Source organism: Pipistrellus kuhlii, unplaced genomic scaffold (genome assembly GCF_014108245.1).
Source record: "Pipistrellus kuhlii isolate mPipKuh1 unplaced genomic scaffold, mPipKuh1.p scaffold_m20_p_81, whole genome shotgun sequence".
In the NCBI taxonomy this organism is placed as follows: Eukaryota; Metazoa; Chordata; class Mammalia; order Chiroptera; family Vespertilionidae; genus Pipistrellus; species Pipistrellus kuhlii.
In genome coordinates, this window is record NW_023425586.1 from 1 (window position 1) to 23165 (window position 23165).

At 45.6% G+C, this 23165-nt stretch overlaps 1 protein-coding gene across 2 annotated transcripts; it reads left to right on the forward strand.

The window, feature by feature from the left end:
• The first annotated feature begins 130 nt into the window (after positions 1-130).
• On the forward strand, positions 131-20949 carry XRCC6 (X-ray repair cross complementing 6). Of its 2 annotated transcripts, none has more exons than XM_036425476.2 (13): positions 131-272; positions 846-936; positions 2802-2914; positions 6828-6966; positions 7345-7599; positions 8208-8391; positions 11912-12098; positions 13961-14129; positions 14944-15105; positions 17410-17539; positions 17736-17836; positions 19134-19247; positions 20562-20949. In XM_036425476.2, exons 2-13 carry the CDS (start codon positions 861-863, stop codon positions 20756-20758), a joined length of 1827 nt encoding a protein of 608 aa, XP_036281369.1. In that variant the 5' UTR covers positions 131-272; positions 846-860; the 3' UTR covers positions 20759-20949. The 2 variants fall into 2 exon arrangements, with proteins under 2 accessions (XP_036281369.1, XP_045433025.1); XM_045577069.1 differs by having other exon boundaries at positions 155-267; positions 841-936.
• Positions 20950-23165: the final 2216 nt, after the last annotated feature.

Below are 23165 nucleotides of genomic sequence, written 5' to 3' on the forward strand. Positions count from 1 at the left end.
CGCGCGGAAGAGGGCCAGGGGCGGGGACGCGCTTCGGCGCATGTGCGCGCCATCCCGGCCGGCGGCGAGGGGCGGGGCTTCGCCGGAGGGGGCGGGGCTTTCGCTGTTCAACGCCTCGTGTGAAAAGCAGCCTGCGGGAGTGGGCGTGTCCTTTGACAGGAAGAGTACGCGCTGTGCGTGATGACGTAGGGCGCCGTTTGGAAGGGAGACCTGGAGCCCGCGGTACCCGCGCTCCGCCCGCAGCCCCAGCCGACCTCTTCCTGGCGCCCGAGGTAGGCGGGAGCCGTCGGTGCTGTGCGTGCTGCTGGCGGGTCAGGGTTGGCCGGTGCAGCTTCGCCCCCTCAGACTTGCGCGTCCCCCTCGCCTGGCTGCCGGGCTGTAAAGCCGGGAGCGTGCGGCCCGAGTGTAGAGACAGCCTCTGGCCCCCGTGCCCGCCGCCTGGGGGAGGTGGCACGCAGCCTTGGAGGGCCGCCTGCACTTGAGACTGACTCCACTGGGCATGGCCGGCTGAGGAGTGGAGGGAGGTTTGGGGGCGGGAGGAGGACAGATGGGTCCACCGGAGGACCGAGTATCCTGGAGCGTGAATCCCTCAAGTCCCGATGGTGCTCATGGTGGAACGGAACTTTTCCACCCTGAACCACCGCCTTCCGGGATGACTAAGGCGAGGCTGCTGGCATGATGCCCACTCACCTCGGGGTCTCAGTTACCGGGAGTTCTCCAGGCAGCAGGGCCCGGCGTCCACACTCCTCACGAGTAACCACTAGCCCTCAGAACAGATCTCAAAGGAATAGATATTTTTAGGTTTAAATTTGCTCGACACTGAACTTAACTTTTTTTTTATCCAGTGACCAGTTACCAACATGTCAGGGTGGGAGTCTTTTTACAAAAACGAGGGCGACGAAGAGGAAGAGCAGGAGGAGGGCCTGGACGCAGGCGGTAGGTGACTTAGATGTACCGTTGTGCATGAGGAAGACTTCCCTGCCTGTCTGCGGGGTGCCCTCTGCTGTCCGATGGCCTCCCCTCAGAGGCCTTTCCCCCTTTGCACTTTGCAGAGCTACCCTGGGCTCTTCTGTTCATGTCCTGCTCTGGACTATGGGACATTTCTAGCTTAAACTTGCTGGGCACTGACTGGTAGATTGACGTCTGTGGAGCTCCAATAAATGGCCCTGAACAGTGGTGTCTTTTGTTACCTTAGATGACTCAGGGAAGCCTCTTCCTGTTCCAGTTGTTTTTTAATCCTGTTAGGTCATGTCTTAGTTGATTTTAGAGAAGAAGAGGGAGTGGGAGAAACATCTATCAATTTCCCTCCCACATACACCCCAATCAGGGATCGAACCCACAACCTAGGTATGTGCCCTGACCAGAAATCAAACCTGAAGCCTTTCCGTGTTCGGGATGCTCCAACCATTGAGCCATCCGTCCAGGGCCCAGCAAAATAGTTTTGCTCATTCTAATACCTCAGTACAAAAATGTCTTTCTACAATAATTGCAGCAACTAGAATACTAGTAAACATTAGCAACACAGTTACAGCTGTCAGTCCCTTACCATAACCTCCAGGTTTGGGGGTATATGTTCAGCCAACACACTAGCACATAGGACAAAGAAAGAGATAGAAGGGATACACATATCTGTATACTGTTTAATTTAAAGTCTGAAAACTTTAAAATGTTTTTATTAGAATTGAGAAACAGGAAATATTGAAAACAGAGAATGTTTATTATATCTATATAATCTATCACCCGCCTAACACAACTACTACTAGCATTTTGGCATTTTGCATATTTTTTTCCTATACCTTCATTCTGCATATTTCCTAGCTACATATATCTGTTTTTCTTTGTAACTGAGTTTTTATATAGCTGTAACCATAGTGCATATACAACACATTAAAAAAATTTTTTTTTTGTTAATCCTCACCTGAGGAGCCGAAACCGGTTTGGCTCAGTGGTAGAGCGTCGGTCTGCGGACTGAAAGGTCTCAGGTTCAATTCCGGTCAAGGGCATGTACATGGGTTGCAGGCACATCCCCGGTAGGGGGTGTACAAGAGGCAGCTGATCGATGTTTCTCTCTCATTGACGTTTCTAGCTCTCTCCCTTCCTCTCTGTAAAAAAAAATAAAAATAAAATAATCCTCACCTGAGGATATTTTTTCCATTCATTTTTAGAGATAGCAGAAGTGAGGGAGGGGGGGGGAGAGAGAGAGAAACATAGATGTGAGAGAGACACATCTATTAGTTGCCTCCCGCATGTGCCCTGACTGGGACTAGGGATTGAACCTGCAACCCAGGCACATGCTTTTGACCAGGAATTGAACCTGCAACCCTTCTGATGTGTGGGCTGACACTCTAACCACTGAGCACACTGGCCAGGGCTGGATATTTTTATTATTTTCAACTTTTTATTTTAATAAATAACATTGGGGGAAATTTTGCATAAGGGTTTTTTCATATGTTATTTTCTTAAGATAATAAGAAATGTCCCCTCCATGGGGAATTCAACTGGGAGTTTGACCAGGGGGTGGGGCGGGCCAGCCAACCTTCTATGGCTCCTTCCCCTGGCTGGCTCCATCCCTGATCCCACCCCTCTCCTCTGCACCCAGTTGGGGGCAGGACTGGCCCACCAACTGCCCGGGGCCCCTCCCCCCTGGCTGGCTCAGCTCAATCGCCCCTATCAGGCTCTACTTCTGCTTAATGGGCTTTTCTCTATTTGTTTTATATAACTAATAAACATGATAGATATGAACATAAGGGCAAGCATTTCCTTCCTTTTTTTTTTTTTTTTTTTTTTTTTCCCCCCTGTAGGAGAATATACATATTCAGGAAGAGATAGTTTGATTTTTTTGGTTGATGCTTCTAAGGCCATGTTTAAATCAGAAGATGAAGATGAAATGACTCCTTTTGACATGAGCATTCAGGTAAGACTTCACCTTTTTATTTAAAATAAACAAAAAGGTTGAATAGATAAATATGAAAAATAAATAAATAAACAAAACGTGTGAAAATTTTGTTTGTGGATGTTAGCCTCCCAGGATAGCTGTGTGTGAAAGTGGGGCAGTCTGGAGAACAGGCCCATTTTTTTCTGGGTTTGAACTCCGGACCCTAGGAATACATTGCTCCCACCTTCGGCATTAGCCCTGGTGGTAGAAGTGCCTAATTATTGTATGGAAATGAGTCCGCTTGTAAGTGATATTTGGAAGTTGGGTGATACCTGTGTTTGAAAAAGATTATTACAACAAAAAGACAAAAACCAATTAAAAAATGGGCATAGGACTTGAATATACATGTCTCTAAAGAAATGCAAACAGCCAACAAACACAGGAGAAGATTCTGAACACCTTTAGTCATTAGAGAAATGCAGATCAAAACCACAATGAGATATCTCACCCACTAGATGGCTGCTATTACACAAAAAAAGGAGGAACATAAGGATGTGGAGCCGAAACGGGTTTGGCTCAGTGGATAGTGTTGGTTTGCAGACTGAAGGGTCCCAGGTTTGATTCCGGTCAAGGGCATGTACATTGGTTGCGAGCACATCCCCAGTAGGGGGTGTGCAGGAGGCAGCTGGTTTATGATTCTCTCATCGACGTTTCTAATTATCTGTCCCTCTCCCTTCCTCTCTGTGAAAAATCAATAAAATATATTAAAAAACAAAAAAGGATGTGGAGAAACTGCAAGCCTCATCCATTGATAGTGGGAATGTAAAATGGATCAGCTCCTGTGGAAAACAGTTCCTCAGAATTCAGTATAGAATTCCAGTCTGACCCAGCAATTCTCCCAGGTGTATACCCAACTGAATCAGGTACTCAGATTCTGATTCTGCCACTTAATAAACTGTCTGATGTTTAATGTTTGAAGAGTTGCCCAACCTTTTGGTATCTGTTTTCTCATCTGTGAAATGGAGAGAATACTATTATCTTTCATCCAAGTTGTGAGAATTCCTTTGTTTAAAAAAAAAATTTTTTTAACTTAAAAAATATTTGTATTGATTTTTAGCGAGAGAGGAAGGGAGAGGGGGAGGGAGAAAAGGGGGAAGAGAGAGAGAGAGAGAGAAACACATAGATGTGAGAGTGAATCTTTGATGGCTGCCTCCTGCCCATGTGCCCTGACTGAGAACGGAAACAGCGACCTTATAGGACGATGTTCCAATATCTGAGCACCTGGCCAGTGCTAGTTCAGTTTTTTAAAATAAGGTGTAATTCACATAACAAAATTAACCTTGTAAACTGTACACTTCAAAGGTACTTAGTCATTCACAATATTGTGTAACCACCACTTCTGTCTCATTCCAAAACATTTTGAAGTGAATAAACAAAATATTTATACCTACACTAATATTACTCGGACATAAAAAAATGAAAAAACTGGTACATGCTACAAGGCAAATGAACATGGAAAAATGGAAAACATGTTAAGTGAAAGAAGCCAGACAAATGAAATGTAGAACAGATAGTCTATAGGGGATGCAGGTTGGGCATTCCTAGGGGCAGGGGGGGAGGGAGGAATGGGTTATGGCCTTCGCTGAGGAGGTGGTAGAAATGTTTTGGAACTACAGAGGTAGTGGTTACACAACATTGTGAGTTTGTTAAATACTACCGAGCTGCTCACTTTAAAACGATCAACTTTGTTCTATGAGTTACACCTGAATGAAAAAGGCCACTATTCATAGAAAAGCATTTCTAAACATTTACTGTATATCTCGGGTTTCATTTTTTTAGAGTTTGGCACCAAACAAGCTTCTCGAGCTCTGGTTTGTATACAGACAGTTCTTATAGTTGGCAGATCAGAATATCTAAAAACAGAACGAATAAAAATCAATCCTTAACTTTAAAGCAGTGGTTTCAAACTTTAACCTGCATCAGTCACCGGCAGGTGCTTGTTAACAGTTTGCGGGGCGTTCCCCCAGAGTCTGCAGGTCTGGAGCTGGCATTTCCAGCCAGTTCCCGGGGGATGCTGAGGTGGCTGGTTTGGAGTCACTCTCGGAGGAGCACCGCTTTAGCCTTTGTGGGATCACTCTCGGAGGAGCACCGCTTTAGCCTTTGTGGGATCACGGCCCTCTCTTCTCAATGTGGTGGAAACTATGTACCCTCTCCCCAGAAGGACACACTAACAATTCTACACGTAGTTTCAAAGGGTTCGGAACCCTTGATGCCTAAAGAACCCAGAAGGAAATGTAGTCATATGTAGCGAATACCGTATTTTTCGGACCATAAGACGCTCCGGACCATAAGACGCACCAGTTTTTAGAGAAGGGAAATGAAGAAAAAAAGATTCTGAAACAAATAGTGTCCTAAAATATTTTATGTGCATTAAAACCCAACATCACAGTCATAAACACATGTAATCAACTCTGTAAAGTAAACAGCAGCATTTAGAACCATTTTAGAGCCGGGCAAGCACACAGAGACTACACAGAGCCGGGCAAGTAAAAAAACTTTTTTTTTTTAAAGTATATGTGTAGGCTATATTTGGACCATAAGACGCAGGGACTTTTCCCCCCCACTTCTGGGGGAAAAAAGTGCGTCTTATGGTCCGAAAAATACGGTAAGTGAGACATTCATAGATGAGCTTAATGTATTTGATAAAAAGCAATGAAAAAACAGTTTTCTGTAATTCCACGTTAGTTTTCTGTTGTGTGTGTTTTTATTTCTTAGACTCTATGGGAAGGCCTCACCAAATTTTTGTTGGTATTTGTGGACTGCTCAGAAAATAGAAGGAAGTGTTTGTAGATATGACTATTGTTATGCGGATTCTTGTCACTGAGGAACACACTATAAGTTCGTTTAATGAGAGAATTGCTATGGAGGAAGGCTGCTTAGAAGCTCAGGCAGAAAAGGGAGGGGTCACCCTCCTGGTTTATTCCTCAGCTTTGCAGATTCAGAAACTTAATTTTGTCAGTGTCCCCAGAATTAAATAGGCTGCTGGACAGACCAATTCTTCAGAGACACTAATTTACCAGAAGCTGACATTAGTTTCAATAGGTAGCTAGACCTCTCCTGGTATACTGATGTTTTTTATCTTATTTATTTTATTTTTATTTTAAAATATATTTTTAGTGATTTTTAGAGAGGAAGGGAGAGAGAGAGAGAGAGAGAGAGAGAGAGAGAGAGAGAGAGAGAGAGAAACATCATTGATGATAGAGAATCATTGATCAGCTGCCTTCTGCACATCCCCTACTGGGGATCGAGCCCGCAACCTAGGCACATGCCCTTGACCAGAATCGATCCCGATACCCTTCAGTCTACAGGCTCTATCCACTGAGCCAAACCAGCTAGGGCTATACTGATGTTTTTAATTGTGTAATTAAGCAAATTGTATTTTAGAAAATGCTGTTAGTAGTAATGACTTTTTTTCAGGTCACATATACTTATTGTTAGCTTAAACCTTTTATACACGTAATTATTTTATAAATGTAAATTCTGTTTCTTGGTATCAAGCCACTTAAGGAAAGATCAAAAGCCAAGCAGTTAGTGTGTGACATCAGTAAGACTAATATCCAGGTTTTCTGATTCCATTACTGGGCTTTGCCCATATAGCAGTTACCTCCCTGAGTGTATACATGTTGTAAATTTCTGACTTCTTATGATATGGACTGCTTATACTTCTATTATATACTTACTGCACTCTGCTTTTTGTTATAGTGGAATATATCTGCCCATCACTCTCACTGATGCATGAATTTCCTGAAAGTAGAGGACATACCTTATTCTAATGCCATGTATATGTTCAGCAAATATAGATTGAGCACCTACTCTGGCCAGGCACTTAGGGAGTTTAGGGTTAGTGGTATGTAGTTAAACATTAACTGAATTTTCGCTTTTATTTTTCCAGTGTATCCAGAGTGTGTACACCAGTAAAATCATAAGCAGCGATCGAGATCTCTTGGCAGTGGTGTTCTATGGTACCAAGAAGGACAAAAACTCAGTGAATTTCAAAAATATTTACGTCTTACAGGAGCTGGATAATCCAGGTCAGTGTATTCTTTTTTTAATTTAATAAATCTTTATTGCTCAGATTATTACAATTGTTTCTCCTTCCCCCCCCCCATAGCTCCCTTCCACCCTTTCTCACCCCACTCTCTGCCCTTACCTCCCCCAGGCCCTGTGTTAGTGTATTCTAAGAATACCTTTTCCCTTATGTGTTTTCCCTGAACCAAGCGATGCGGAGAAGGAAGCAGATGACACTAGGAGAATGCTTTTCTGCGCTAGAGGCTCTTATTAGGATGTGGCCTTCTGCTGACTGGGTTAAACAGCTCGGTGACGGATGGACCTTAGGCCCTTCCAATGGCCTGGTCAAGGTGACCGCTGACACGGCCTTTTCTGCCCATTTGACCCCTGTCTCTGATCAGGTGCTAAACGAGTGTTAGAGCTTGCGCAGTTCAAGGGGCAGGAGGGGAAGAAACATTTCCAAGACCTGATCGGCTGTGGATGTGACTACTCCCTGAGTGAAGTGCTGTGGGTCTGCGCCAACCTCTTCAGCGATGTCCAGGTCAAGATGAGCCATAAGAGGATCATGCTGTTCACCAATGAAGACGACCCCCATGGCAATGACAGTGCCAAAGCCAGCCGGGCCAGGACCAAAGCTGGGGATCTCCGGGACACAGGTCGGCATTTCCCCCGTCCTTTTAAATTGGCACTTAATTTTATTGCTTCTTTATAGCTGATATCAAACCTTTGCTTTTCACCGTTCAGAGTAAAATGAAAGATTAACATGCAGCTGGAGGAGACACTTGTGGGCAGGAATGGGCAGGCCATTAGCAGCCTAAAGGACTCCACTGGAGCAAGATTTTCTTGATTGTAATGCTACTGTGAATGGTAGTTAGTTTAATATATTGTCCGAAGTCAATATACAGCCTGCTCCCTTAGCCGCTTTCTCTAATTCCCGAAATGTTAATAATCAGCCTAGTTCTTTGGGATCTTTATTTCTTTATTATTTTCAATTTTTTATTCATTTCAGAGACAGGAAGGGAGAGGGAGAGATAGAAACAATGATGAGAGAGCATCATTGATTGGCTGGCTCCCTCAGCCCCCCCCCCCCCCCCCCCAGGAACTGAGCCCTCAAACCTGTGGCCTCCTGGTTCAAAGGTCGACACGCAACCACTGAGCCACACCGGCCAGGCTCTTTGGGAACTCGAGAAAGCATAGCTGAACTTAGCGGGAGAAATGTCTTGCTGAACGTCGTCTCCCCTCACTTCTGCCTGTCCTGGCCCAGGCATCTTTCTTGACCTGATGCACCTGAGGAAACGCGGAGGCTTCGACATATCCTTATTCTACCGCGATATCATCAGCACCGCGGAGGACGAGGACCTCGGGGTCCACTTCAAGGAGTCGAGCAAGCTGGAGGACCTGCTGAGGAAGGTCCGGGCCAAGGAGACCAGGAAGCGCCCGCTCAGCAGGTGGGCACTGCGCCCTCACTTACCATAAGGAATGCACAGCTTTGGTCTCCCTGGCTACTAACCCTGGGCTGTGCCCCTCCTCACTGTGGTCGCCAACCACTGGTGGTCTGCGAAGTCCAAAAGGTTGGCGACCGCGGCTCTAAAAAACGTGCTTGATTTCAGGGCAGCATACGCTATTTGCTTTTCTTCCCTTTGAAGAGCTGGTATGTCTTTTCAAAATAACACAGCCCCTGCCCTGACAGGTGTGCCTCCGTGGTTCGGATGTCAGCCCTGCAGTGAAGTCTTAGGTTCGATTCCCAGTCTAAGGCACATACATGGGTTGCAGGTTCAATTTTTAGGCTCTCTCCCGTGGATGTTTCTCTCTTTCTCTCCCTTCCTCTCTTCCACTCTCTCTAAAAGTCAATGGAAAAAACAGCAGGTGAGACTCAACAACAAAAAATAACACAGCCCTACTTTCTTTATGGATAGATTTTTAAAAATATTTTTTTTATTGATTTTTTACAGAGAGGAAGGGAGAGAGATAGAGAGCTAGAAATGTCGGTAAGAGAGAAACATCAACCAGCTGCCTCTTGCACACCCCTATCGGAGATGTGCCCACAACCAATGTATATGCCCTTGACCGGAATTGAACCTGAGACCTTTCAGTCTGCAGACCGACTCTCTACCACTGAGCCAAACCGGTTTCGGCTCAGCCCTACTTTCTTGGGGAAAATAGTTGTTGCATAGCAGCTTTCTTCTCTGTAAATTGGGGATAACAATAGTACTTGGTATAGAGCGAACGCTCAATAAGTGTTAGTTGTTAGCATTGTTAAAGTTGTGTTATTCTGATTTCTTATAAACTTGAGACGAACCGGAACCAGAGAGTTAGATTACTACCTTTTGTTTTGTTTACCCTCACCCAAGGATATCTTTTCCATTGATTTTTAAAGAGAGTGGAAGGGAGGGAAGGAGGAGGAGAGGAAGATAGTGAAGGGGGGGAGAGAGAGAGAGGGAGAGAAAGAAACATTGATGTGAGAGAAACACATTGACTGGTTGCTTCAGACCGGGAACTGAACCGGAAACCCTTTGGTGCCCGGCCGATGCCACCACTGAGAACACCAGCCAGGGCAGATTATCTTTTTTTTTTTTTTTTTAAATATATTTTATTGATTTTTTACAGAGAAGAAGGGAGGACAGAGAGCCAGAAACATCGATGAGAGAGAAACATTGACCAGCTGCCTCCTGCACACCCGCCACTGGGGACGTGCCCACAACCAATGTATGTGCCCTTGACCGGAATCGAACCTGGGACCCTTCAGTCCGCAGACCGACGCTCTATCCACTGAGCCAAACCGGTTTCGACTATTTTTATTGATTTTAGAGAGGAAGGGAGAGGGAGAGAGAGATAGAAACATCAATGATGAGAGAATCATTGATTGGCTACCTCCTGCACGCCCCCTTCTGGGAATCAAGTCTGCAACCCAGGCCTGTGCCCTTGAGTGGAATTAAACCTGGGACCCTTCAGTACACAGGCCAACGCTCTGTCCACTGAGAAACCAGCTAGGGCTGAATTTTCACTTTCATTTAATTCAAAATAATTTTAAAATTTCCTTGTGATTTTATCTTTGACCTCCTGGATTATTTAGAAGTGTATTGTTTGATTTCCAAATATTTGAGGTTTTCCCAGAATTCTTTCTATTGCGGATCTCTAACTTAGTTCCATTTTGGTTAAAGAACATACTTTATATGATTTCAGTCTTTTTGGATGTATTTATACTTGTTTTGTGGCCAAGCATATGGTCTGCCCTAGAGAATGTTCCATGTGTGCTTGAGAAGAATGCATAACATGGGTTATTTTTGTGTTGTGCCTCTTTTACAATATCATATGGTAAATATTTTACACATTGTCATTATTATAGAATACATTACTAGAGGTCTTATTGCTTCTTAAGATGTTGATATGGCCAAAGCCGGTTTGGCTCAGTGGATAGAGCGTTGGTCTGCGGACTGAAAGGTCCCAGGTTCGATTCCGGTCAAGGGCATGTACATTGGTTGCAGGCACATCCCCAATAGAGGGTGTGCAAGAGGCAGCTGGTCAATGTTTTTCTCTCATCGATGTTTCTAAAATCTCTATCCCTTTCTCTTCCTCTCTGTAAAAAAATCAATAAAATATATTAAAAAAGAAAAAATAATGTTGATATGGCTATTCTGAGCAATATGTCATAATAGATATGTATATGAGTTTTGAATCAGACATACTAGAGTTTGAACACCAGTTTTTATTAGTTGTCTGCCCTTAAACAAGCTGGATACCATCTCTGAGCCTCAATGCTTTCATGTGTAAAAAGGACTATAATTAGATTTATGGGTGGCTAACAATAGAAACTGACTCTTGATTAATTTCAGTATAATCAAGCAAAACTCTGAACAGGGTGGGTAGCATAGGAACCAGAGTGGCAAGAACTAATGAGAGTGTCTTCTGGGTGCTACTAGCAGAAAGCCACCCTCCCTCATGTCCTTCTGTGGTCGCTGCGAGGGACCCAGACTCTCCAGAGAACAGGAGTGATGGCTTGAGTTTGGGTCAGATATATCCACGACTTGACGAGGGGAGGACATAGCACTTTGATTAACATTTCCCCAAATCTGCTGTGGGAGAAGGGTGGTTCCCAACGAAAAGTTGGGGTTTCATTGTTAAAAAAGGGGGTAGGGGTACTAGATAAGCAGAAATAACAGATAATCAACACAGTACTTGTAGGGTTATTATGATAATTAATGAATAGCTGTAAAGGGACTGGAATAGTACTGAGCTCAATTTTTATTACAGCAGGTTCTTTTTTATAAGCTTATTCAATAATTATTTTTTAAAATTGATTTCAGAGAGATGAAGGGAGAGAAAGATAGAAACATCAATGATGAGAGAGGATCATCAATCAGCTGCCTCCTGTACGCCTCCCTCTGGGCATGGAGCATCCCAGGTATGTGCCCTGACCTGGAATCGAATTGCGACCCCCTGGCTCATGGGCTGATGCTCAACCACTGAGCCACACAGGTTGGGCAGTATATTCTTTATCATTATTTTACATAGTTAATATATTCTGAAACTAATTTTTGTGGCATAGACCCTGAGATAGCATTACAGCAAACTCCATTGTATTATTAAAATGAGTTATATTTAGCCGGAGCTGGTTTGGCTCAGTGGACAGATCATCAGCCTGTGGACTGAAGGGTCCCAGGTTCAATTCCGGTCAAGGACACATGCCCAGGTTGTGGGCTTGACCCCCAGTTGAGGATGTGCAGGAGGCAGCCAAACAATGATTCTCTCTGATCATTGATCTTTCTTTTTCTCTTTCCCTCTCCCTTCCTCTCTGAAATCAATAAAAATATAGATATAAAATAAATAAATAAAATAAGTTATATTTGTATTCTAAGCTCATTTAGAATATAAGAGAGAATAAAACAAGTTAAGTCTTGGGTGCCACTTTGGAATGTAGATAGCAAAGTAATCTGTTCGTCTATGATTTTTTATTTTTCTGTCCTCCAGGTTGAAGTTTAAGCTCAACAAAGATATAGCATTCACTGTTGGCATTTATAATATGATCCAGAAGGCTTCCAAACCTCCTCCAATTAGGCTTTACCGGGAAACAAATGAACCAGTGAAAACCAAGACGCGGACATTTAATGTAAATACAGGCAGTTTGCTTCTGCCAAGTGACACCAAGAGATCCCAGGTAGGCCTGCCTACTTACTGACTTTGTCTCACTGAGGAGGGGAGACGGTGATCAGCCTAACCAGATAACTTTCACGTGCGCATCTTTCTAGCCATGTTGTTAAAACAAAATCATTATTTGAAACCTGGCATCTAGGTCAGAGATACCACGAGAGCTAGAAAGTTAGAGCCAGTGTTGGAAAGAGACATCAGTGAAAACTTTAGCTCTCGCCCTGGCTGGTGTGCCACGAGTTATCTGCTGGATTCCCAGTCGGGCACATGCCCGGGTCTCAGGTTTGATCCTCGCAAGGGGGAGTGCAGGAGGCAGAGGATCGATGTTTATCTCTCACATTGATGTTTCTCTTTCTCTTTCTCTCTCCCTTTCCTTCTTTCTAAAATTCAATACACTATTTTTCCCCCCCAAGAAAACTAGCCCTTGATCACTCAGCGCAGGATGGGCTGTGTCTTACAGTCTAATTCCTTGTTCAGGTAGAATAGCAGGAAATGCTTATAGTTGCTAGGGAGATGGGGAGTTAGGGAAAAGGTGTTAGGTGTCAAGTGCTTGTAAATTTTTTTTTTTTTAGAGAGAGAAAATCCCCCCTGCCATTTCTCCTGCGTTTTGAAATGATACACATAGGCCTTATTTATTTATTTTTATTTTATTTTTATTTTTTAAAATATATATTTTATTGATTTTTTTTTTTTACAGAGAGGAAAGGAGAGGGTTAGAGAGTTAGAAACGTCGATGAGAGAGAATCATCGACCAGCTGCCTCCTGCACACCCCCCACTGGGGATGTGCCCGCTACCATGGTACATGCCCTTGACCGGAATCGAACCTGGGATCTTTCAGTCCGCAGACCGACGCTCTATCCACTGAGCCAAACCGGTTTCAGCTTATTTATTTTTAAATATATTTTTATTGATTTCAGGGATGAAGGGAGAGGGAGAGAGAGATAGAAACATAAATGATGAGAGAGAATCATTGATCAGCTGCCTCCTGCATGCTCCAAACTGGGATCGATCTCACAACCTGGCGTACGCCCTGACCGAAAATGGAACTGGGGAACTTCCTTGGTTGACAACCAACCACTGAGCCACGCTGGTCGGGCCCTTCTTTCTTTCTTTTAAATCCTCACCTGAGAACATGCTTAGGGAAAAGCAGAGAGAGAGACAAACATTGACCAGTTGTCTTCCTTAAGCGCCCTGCCCAGGAATCAAACCCACAGCCTTTCTATGCATGATACAATGCTCAATCAATTGAGCCACACTGGCCAGGCCTGAGTTTCTTGATTCAATGTCCCTAAAGAAAACCTTGAGGGTTCTGTCTTTCCATAAAACCCAATTTGATCTGTTATTAACTTCCGTAGCTAATCACATATTTAGGATCAAAATACAAACATTAAAGTGTGTGTGTGTATCTCTCTCTCACACTACCTGAGACCCAGCAAACTGCCTGATTTAGATCCTCTCGAACATGTGTGGTTCGAACACCCTTGTGTGTCAGGATGAGCGCTCAGTACATGTAAGATGAGGGAAAGAATCAATGCTTGAAACGCATCATCTCTGGGACCAGACAGAGCTGGGTTGAAGCTTAATTCAGTTGTATAACCTGGAGCAAGTTACCAACCACTGAGCCTCAGTTCCCTTATCTGTAAAACTTTTACCATCTCTCACCAAGGGTTATGACAGGGGTTACGTTGGGTGGCAGACTTACAGGGCCTGCCGGGCACGCAGTAAGTTAATTTTTCGTGCTGGGGATGATGCCCTGATGAGCCATCCTCCCGCTCCTTAGAGAAAACTGGTTGTGACTTGCTAGTGTCATGTGGCAGCTGTTGTGAATCTCCAGCAGCCTGTCTATGTAGCCCCCCTTTTCCCACCTTTAGATCTATGGGAGTCGTCAGATTGTGCTGGAGAAAGAGGAGACGGAGCAGCTCAAGCGGTTTGATGAACCAGGCTTGGTTCTGATCGGTTTCAAGCCCTTGCTAATGCTGAAGAAGCACCACTACCTGAGGCCCTCCCTGTTCGTGTACCCAGAGGAGTCCCTGGTCAACGGTGAGCAGCACAGACCAGGGGAAATGAGTGAGGAGCACAGGAAGCAGCTTGCTGAGCCGCCTTTGCTAAAGAGGTGCTGATTGGAAACGGTCTCTAGAGTGTATTCCTGGGTAATTAAACATACAATTTAAATGTATTTTTATTTCAGAGAGGAAGGGAGAGAGAGAGAGAGAGACAGAAACATCAATGATGAGAATCATTGATTAGCTGCCTCCTGCACGCCCCCTACTGGGGATCGAGCCTGCAACCCGGCATATGCCCTGAATGGGAATTGATCTCTTGGTTCCTGGGTCGAAGCTCAACCACTGAGCCACTTCAGCTGGGCTTACTGAGGTATTTTGAGTGGGGCTAAACTAAAAGAAGCTTCTTTAGGACCTATAATGTTCCAGTATGCATTATGAATGTCCCGGAGGGGGTATGGAATTAGGATTTTAAAAACTTCCTTCCTTCTTTGAGGCATCAGATAGACAGTTTGAAAAACACACACCACAAAACAAACCTTTTCCCTAGTGTTGGCAATTAAAGATGGTATTAACTCAGGCATTGGGTTTATTTTACTGTCCAGACCTATTGTATATTCTGTGCTATAGCTGCTGAACCCCCTGATTTGACTGATTTTCATTAATAACTGGGGCTATGTCATTAACCGAAACAAAGTAAAAGTGAACTGCCATTAATAATTCCCATTTGAGGCATCCATTCTCGTTCCTTTCCCCTCAGCTCTGGATCCATCACCCCTTACCTACTGAAGGATCATAAACCCTTTGAAGACCGTGGAAGGAAAATTGCCCCTAAAGGGATGTTTGTTTTGCAGGGAGCTCAACCCTGTTCAGTGCTCTGCTCACCAAGTGCCTGGAGAAGGAAGTCGTGGCGGTGTGCAGGTACACCCCCCGCCAGAACATCCCCCCTTACTTTGTGGCCTTGATGCCGCAGGAAGAGGAGCTGGATGACCAGAAAATTCAAGTGACTCCCCCAGGTACGTGGCAGGGAGATTTTCCGGGCTTCCGAACCTTGCCAGGCATTGGAATCCCTCACGGATTCGAGGTACCAGACTCGCCAGGAATGGGCCCTGGGAAGTGTGTGTTTTAAGGTTTCACAGGTGAGCCTGGTGTGTAGCACAGAAAGCAAATGTGGTTGTACAGTGCACAGCACGTACTGGCAAGCAAGGCGGCCTGCAGCCGGCATTGAGGGCCGAATGCACGGAGACTGTTTGCAGGCTGCTGATGCAAGTCCTTGGGGTTTGACTGTTGGCACCATATTCTTTTTTTTTTTTTTTAAACATATTTTATTGATTTTTTACAGAGAGGAAGAGAGAGGGATAGAGAGCTAGAAACACTGATGAGAGAATCATCAATCAGCTGCCTCTTGCGCATTTCCCACCGGGGATGTGCCCACAACCAAGGTACATGCCCTTGACCGGAATCGAACCTGGGACCTTTCAATCCACTGAGCCAAACCGGTTTTGGCTGCTGGCACCATTCTTTACCAAAAGCCATTGCTTGGCATCCGTGTAAAGCGGGCGTCTTCAAACTACGGCCCGCGGGCCACATGCGGCCCGCAGAGGAGTCTGATCCGGCCCGCCAGGTTTTTTGGGCAGTGAGCGCAGCCGAGGTGTTACAGTAGGAATTAGTAGTTCATACAGTCCGGCCCTCCAGCTCTCTGAGGGACCGTGATCTGGCTCCCACTTTAAAAAGTTTGAGGACCCCTGGTAAGGTTTAGTGTCCGGTTTGTCTCCTGTAAACACCAAGGCAGTGAGGTCTAGTGCAAGGACCATGAGTTCTGAAGTCAGACTTGACTTGATCTTATGCTATGTGCCTGAAAGTTTACTTGCTTTTGTTGTAGGCCCCACTCTGCCACTTGTTAGCTGGCCAGATTGGGCAAGTAATGTCACATTTCTGCTTATACTCCTTATCTGCAGAGATGAGACTTCTGGAACACCGTTCTCTCAAGGTTGTCTCACATTTGAAATAAGTTAATAAACATACAAGCGCCTAGTGCAGAGTAGCCTAGAGATGGTCTTCCTTCAACCATGCTAATAAATACCAACTTTATGCATAAACTAACTGAACATATTATATTTCTAACCCTGATCATCACAATGCTCAGAAATAGCTTTGTATGCCAGTTATTAAGCTTCTCTCTCTGCTCCAAATTCACCATTTATTGTTCTGAGGCTAAGAATCTCCAAACACAATTTTTCTTTTTTTCTTTTTTATATTTTTATTGATTTCAGAGAGGAAGAGAGAGGGAGAGAAAGAGAGAGAAACATACATGGTGAGAGAAAATCGGCTGTCTCCTGCACGCCCCTACTGGGTAGCAAGCCCACAACCTGTCATGTGTCCTGACCAGGAATCAAACTGTGACCTCTTGGTTTATGGGTTGATGCATAACCACTGAACTACACTGGCCAGGCAACCTTATTCCTCCTTTTCCAGCTGGCTGTGGGTGAGGCTTTGTCGAGAGCAGGAGCTAAAAGGAGATAACAGGGCAGACAAGAGTGAGGAGACTTGCTCCTCCCTCTTGCCCAGTGCTGTTGGCATTGCCTGCAAGGGCACTTCCCAGAGCAGCAGCTTGGTTCCAGTCTCAGATTTTTCAGTCTTTCTAGAACCAGCCAGTGACTGGAACAAGATCAGCCTGATTGCCCTCGCCTCTTCCCTTTCAGTATGTGATGGAGGGTGAGGAAATAAAGAAGGGCTCAGCTGAAACCGGTTTGGCTCAGTGGATAGATCCTAGGTCTGCAGACTGAAAGATCCCAGGTTCGATTCCGGTCAAGGGCATGTACCTTGGTTGTGGGCACATCCCTGGTGGGGGGTGTGCAGGAGGCAGCTGGTCGATGTTTCTCATCAATGTTTCTAGCTCTCTATCCTGCTCCCTTCCTCTCTGTAAAAAATCAATAAAATATATATTAAAGGGGCTCAAAGGAAGGCCTGATGGAGCTGGGACTTAGTCCTTAGGGAGCGGGCACTGACCAGCTGGCTCTAGGGCAGTGGTTCTCAACCTTCCTAATGCCGTGACCCTTTAATACATTCCTCATGTTGTGGTGACTCCAAACCGTAACATTATTTTCGCTGCTACTTCATAACTAATTTTGCTACTGTTCTGAATTGTAATGTAAATATCTGTGTTTTCTGATGGTCTTAGGCGACCCACAGGTTGAGAACCACTGCTGTAGTGCCTAAGACCATCGGAAAACACAGATATTGGGAGCTGAGAGACAAATGACAACTCAATCACTGAAACCTTCTGTCAGTCAGCTCTGAGAAATCTCTCTCTTCTCCAGGCTTCCATCTTGTCTTCTTGCCTTATGCTGACGATAAACGGAAGGTGCCCTTCCCTGAACAAGCCAAGGCAAACCCGGAGCAGATAGACAAGATGAAGGCTATTGTGCAGAAGCTCCGCTTCAAATACAGGTGAGCAGCGGGTCCTCGCTGGCTGGCTTCCGGAGCTGGCTCCTGAGCTGACAGTCCCCTTTAAAAAATCCTCTCCTGAGGCTGTTTTCTCAGCTGACCTGGGACCTGCACTGAGTTGGGTTCATTTAATTTCATTATTTTTTTAAATGTCTACGTTTTAAACATGTACTTGTTCCCGTTATGATTATTTTAACAGAAGTGACAGCTTTGAGAACCCAGTGCTGCAGCAGCACTTCAGGAACCTGGAGGCCTTGGCTTTGGACTTGACGGAGCCCGAACAAGCAGAAGATCTGACGTGTAAGGAGGTCACGACTGAGGGAGGATTCTTGTCGTGGGAAGCTTTCTCTTTGGTCTCGCTCTGGACAGCAATGTGGGTGGATTTCCTAGCACCCTCTTGAGAGGTAACCTCACTGTCCAGCCCATCTCTGTCTGATGGTCTAGACTAGCTCAGATGGTGCTGTGAGAGGAGTGGAAAGTGCCAGGCTTCTGAGACCTGCCTCTGGACTAGGCCATCCCTTGACTACCTGATAAAAACACACACAAACTATACCATTTATTGAGTGCTTACCGTGTGCCAGGTACTGTCCTATGTGCTCACTCATTCAATCCTCATAGCGGTGAGGTAGGCACTGTTATTTGCCTTGGATGATGCTCCGGGCACCCCAACCACTCCCCGTCTGCCTCCACACCTCACTCCGTTATTGGGTCTTGTCAGTTCTATCCCTTTTCATGTTTATGGTCCAGTCTCAGGCCCTGCCCCACCCCTGCACACACTGCTTCAGCCTTCCGTCTTACCTGCCTTCAGTTCACACTCCACACACTGTCAGGTGATCTTTCTAAAAAGCAGATCTGAGCCTGTTGCCCCCTGCTCAGAGCTCTCCAGTGCTCCCCGCTGTTCTTGAGAGTTTTAGTTCCTGGGCAGGCTTTTGAGGTTTCTCTTACCTCACTATGCCTGCTTTTCCAGCCTCCCTGCTGGTCCTGCCCTCCTCATAGCCTATCTTCAATCTGTGTATTACCTGCTGCTTCTTACCCCACTGCCTTTTGCTGCTTGGAATAGTGGGTCTGCCTGAGGAGGAACAATCAGCTTTCCCGAAAGCCTTTCTAGACCCCCGCCCCCCCAACTCAAGGTTCCAGTGCGCCCTGTACAGGCTCTCCATGGCATTGCCCAGCTGTGTGGCACCTGTTTTTACCACCTCCTTATCCTGGCTCAGCTGTAAGCCTGCTGAGAGCCTAGACTTGTAGACTTGTTTGAATCCCCAGAATCCAGCCCAGGAGCTCTGCCACTCCCCAGCTGTTTGACCTCAGGCCAGTCATTTAACCTCTCTGTTTCCCTCCTCTGTAAAACAGGTAGACAAACTTACCTGGTCCACAGGTTAACAAAGCTTAGAAGGGAGCCCGGCTATAGTACGTGCTCATTGAATGCAGTGGTTAGAGGCGCTCGGTAAATGTCAGACAGAATTTGTGGAATGTTCTCATGGCCAGGGCAGCTGCCCCCTGGACCCTTCCTCCCCCGACCTCCCCAACCCCATCACGTGCTTCCCAGAAGCCAGCGTCTGACTCGCCGGGCCACCTTTCCTCCGCTTTGGTTTCCTAGTGCCGAAGGCGGAAGCGATGGACGAAAGGCTGGGCTCCCTCGTGGATGAGTTTAAGGAGCTTGTCTACCCACCAGACTACAACCCCGAGGGGAAAGTTCCCAAGCGGAAACAAGGTGAGAACTGGGTGACCGGTTTGGCTCAGTGGATAGAGCGTCAGCCTGTGGACTGAAGGGTTCCAGGTTCGATTCCGGTCAAGGGCATGTACGTTGGTTGCGGGCACATCCCCAGTAGGGAGTGTGCAGGAGGCAGCTGATGGATGTTTCTCTCTCATCGATGTTTCTAACTATCCTCTCTGTAAAAACAAAACAAAACAAAAAAACAATATATTAAAAAAAAAATTCAATGAGGGAGCCCAGCCAGTGTAAGTGGTTGAGCATCGTCCTGTGAACCAGTAGGTCATGGTTTGATTCTTGGTCAGGGAACATGCTCGGGTTGTGGGCTCTGTCCCCATTAGAGGGCATGAAGGAAGCAGCTGGTCAATGATTCTCTCTCATCATTGATGATGCTCTCCTACCATCTCCCAAATCAATAAAAATATATTTTAAAAAATCAGTGGGGGGAAAATATAAAATAAATATATAAAAAGTAAAAAACAAAAAAGGCTATAGAGTGCTTCACTGGATAGATGTGCTAGTTTACTCAGCCAGCCCTTTACTGATGGATGTGGTGCAGTGAACATGGACCGCCATCGTGTACGTGTGTGAGCAGATCTGTAGGATAAATTCTTTCCTCTGTATTGCTGGTTCAGGGTGTAAACATTTCAAATATTGATAAGAATTGCCAATTTGCCTCTGAAAAGTGATAGTTTATATTCTGTCCAAGAAGAAATGGGTGTGTTTCCCTACACTCTCACCAATCCTGGACTTTATATACTATTTTTTAAAAATTTCACACAAAAATAAGAGGGGAAATTATATCTAGTTTTGATGTGCAGTTCTCCCATTAGGAGTGAAATGTAGTTTTCTTGGATTTTTTAGGGTAGGTGTGGCAGTGGTGCTTCATAGTGCCGTGGGAATACAGCTCTTCCTGTTCCATGGGAATATGCACTAGTGATTTGTGTACTCGTTTATCCCGCTCAGCCTGCACATTCTTCTCACCTAGCACGGTCCCTTGGTACTTACTTTATGCTCTGGAAAGGCTTTTGGAAGGAGAGGGAAGGAATGAATGACTGCTCATTTAGAGTGAGACTAGTTTTGGGTAAACTGATGGCACTCAGAGAACTCTTAACACCCTCCTAGGTTGATAGTCTTTATTTTATGCATAAACGAAGCTGCCTTGTCAAGACACTATCTCCCCAGTGTTCTAAGTGGGCATCATGGCTTATGGAAAATGCCTGCCTGCAGTCCAGATCATGTGAGGGTCCTGTGTGTGTGGTTGGGATGCCACGGGTAGCATTCCCAATCACCCCCTCCTGACCTTTCCCCCAGGTGATGAAGGTGCTGGAAGCAAAAGGCCCAAGATGGAGCTATCGGAAGAAGAACTGAAGGCCCATGCCAGCAAGGGCACGCTGGGTAAGCTCACGGTGCCCGTGCTGAAGGAAGCCTGCAGGGTGTACGGGCTGAAGGGCGGGCTGAGGAAGCAGGAGCTGCTGGATGCGCTCGCCAAGCACTTTCAGAAGGACTGACCCTCCATCCGCCACCCTTCACCCTGTGCCAGGCTGCCTGCCAGAAGCCAGAACTTGACATTTATGGGACTTTCTGTTGCTAAGGAGGCAAAGTAGTCCTCCTACTTGCTGTGCCTTATTCTGTCTGAATAGAGCCCTAATTTTGTACTGTTTTTTAGTGTGAAAAAAACGTGTGTCTCGGCATCCAAAGATCACTTGCTATTACAATAGCTATTAGTTAATTTTCTCACAGCGTCACAATGGGAACAAAGTGAACACCAGTGAAGGTAGGGACACTGTGATGATTGAGGACAGATGAAGGTTTCAGGAATGACAAGCCCCAGCAAGAACCTGTCCTCGTCTCTTTTCCTTAATTGTGTTATACTAGGACCTAAAGGCCAGATTTCAGAAGCAATAAGAATGGAACGTTTCGATACTGTTACCCTTTGCTTCCTGGATAAATGGCACTCCCCCAGCTCCCATGCTGTATTCCTTTTAATGTGACATTCACGTATATGAACATAGTTTTTGTTGCTCCAAGAATTTGGGTTCCAGTGTAAGTAAATCAGTTCTTATTTTTCAGGGGAGCTGTAGTAAGGTTAAGATGAGAGTATTAGGAGGGGAAAGGTAGAGGGTGTCTTTCTTTCCCTCCCTCACCCCGAATCCCTCCTCCATCCATCCTGCTTTCTATTGCTTTTGAAAGATTAGCTTGAGAGAAGGAAGAAAAACATCTGGAAGAATTTATCCTCTGATGATGGTTTGAGATTCAGTTTGTAGGGCCTGTGTCTTTCATGATTAGAATGAGCCTCGGTGAGTGTAGGAGGGGTCAGATTACTCTCGAGGTTTTGGGTTTTACGTTTTTTGCTCTGAGCTTTATAACATCAATTTGGGATTTAAGGTCATGGGAATGTATGTTTAGTCTTTAGCCATACTACAAATGAATCATCTTTTTCACAAGGTCCTCATTGTAAATGTAAAAAGACTCCTTAATCATAGGTCCTCTTCAGAAATTGGTTTTAGGAAACTTATTCTAAAACAGAATTCCTGACCAGTGTTCATCAGGGCCCCCAAGACCTAGGGAAAGCCATTGGATCCTCTCTCCAGAATAAAATAAACGGTAGAGGCAAAAATGTTCACCTGCTTCCTAGGGGGCTGGATGGGAAGGACAAAAGTCCTTGCTTTCTGTCTGGGCGTTAGGAACTGTTCGCTGTGCACACGGAGCTGCTGCAGGTGCTAAGTTCTGGCTCTGCTGAGGGCAGTAACCAGAAGACAATCTGCTAGTAGTTAAGGACAAATTAAACAGAAGGTGACAGTGCTGAGGAAAGGCCTAAAGAAGTGACATTTGAATGACCAGCACGAGAAGAAAGCCATCAGTGCTGCAAAGGAGCACCAAGTAGAAAGAATTTGAGGAGGCGGCTAGGGAGTGCTCCAGAAATCAAACATGAAGCACTGAGCAGGCAGAACTGGGTGAGGCAGACACAGAGGCCATTAGGAGCAGGAAGGAGCCACGGCTCTTTCAGGTGACCACACATTGACACCCGCCCTTTGAAGGCCTACAGGGAGCTGATACAATGGAGACCAGGCACCAGGAATGAAGATCCCAGGAGCCCCTGCCCCACCCACTTCTTAGGGCTCTAATGGGTAAGCCTTAGTTCCTTGCAGGTGGAGGTTGGATTTCTTAGTTCCCTTTGCCCCCAAATTATTTCAGTCCTTTAGAGTATGACTTTAAAGACACATGACAAAAAAGTATAAGAAAGCAACTAGCTCAAACTTCACCATCCACAAACAGGAAAGTGCTGGGGGCAGTGTGTATATAAACACAAGCAGGCTGGGGAGGAGGGGGAGGGACTGGCCAGCAGGCACACAACAGGTGGTTTCCAGGTTTGCCAGGTATGCCGCTTACTGGAGTGGGTACACTGCCCATGCTGGCCAAGAGGAAACCAAATACAATCTCATTACTCTGACCATTACAGGACTGTTATTTGTACTTTGTAAGAAAATGTCTCAAGCTGAGGTGGCAGGCTCTCAGGACACTTCCCCTCTGAGCAGGCGCCGTGGCAGTGATTTCAGTCACCAATCCCAATCCCCCCTCTCAAGAGCTAGTAGGAGCCCTAATTTTGCAAAAGTGATTCTCAGCCGAGAGTGACTGCCACCAGGGAACATTTGGCAGTGTCTGGAGGGAGGGATTGATTACCATTGACATGTAGTGGGTAAAGGCCAGGGATGCTGCTAAAAATCCTACAACTTACAGGCAGCCTCTATCACAAGGATTATCCAGCACCAAATTTTGAACTACCAGAAATCAGCTGGTAGGTAGTGATGGCTTTTGCCCAGCTTCTTGGTGGGAAGTTTGAGCAGCTAAAACCATACTAATAATCCTAAGCAGTTCTTCATTCAAGCTGGATACCTACCAAGAATGACACTTTCC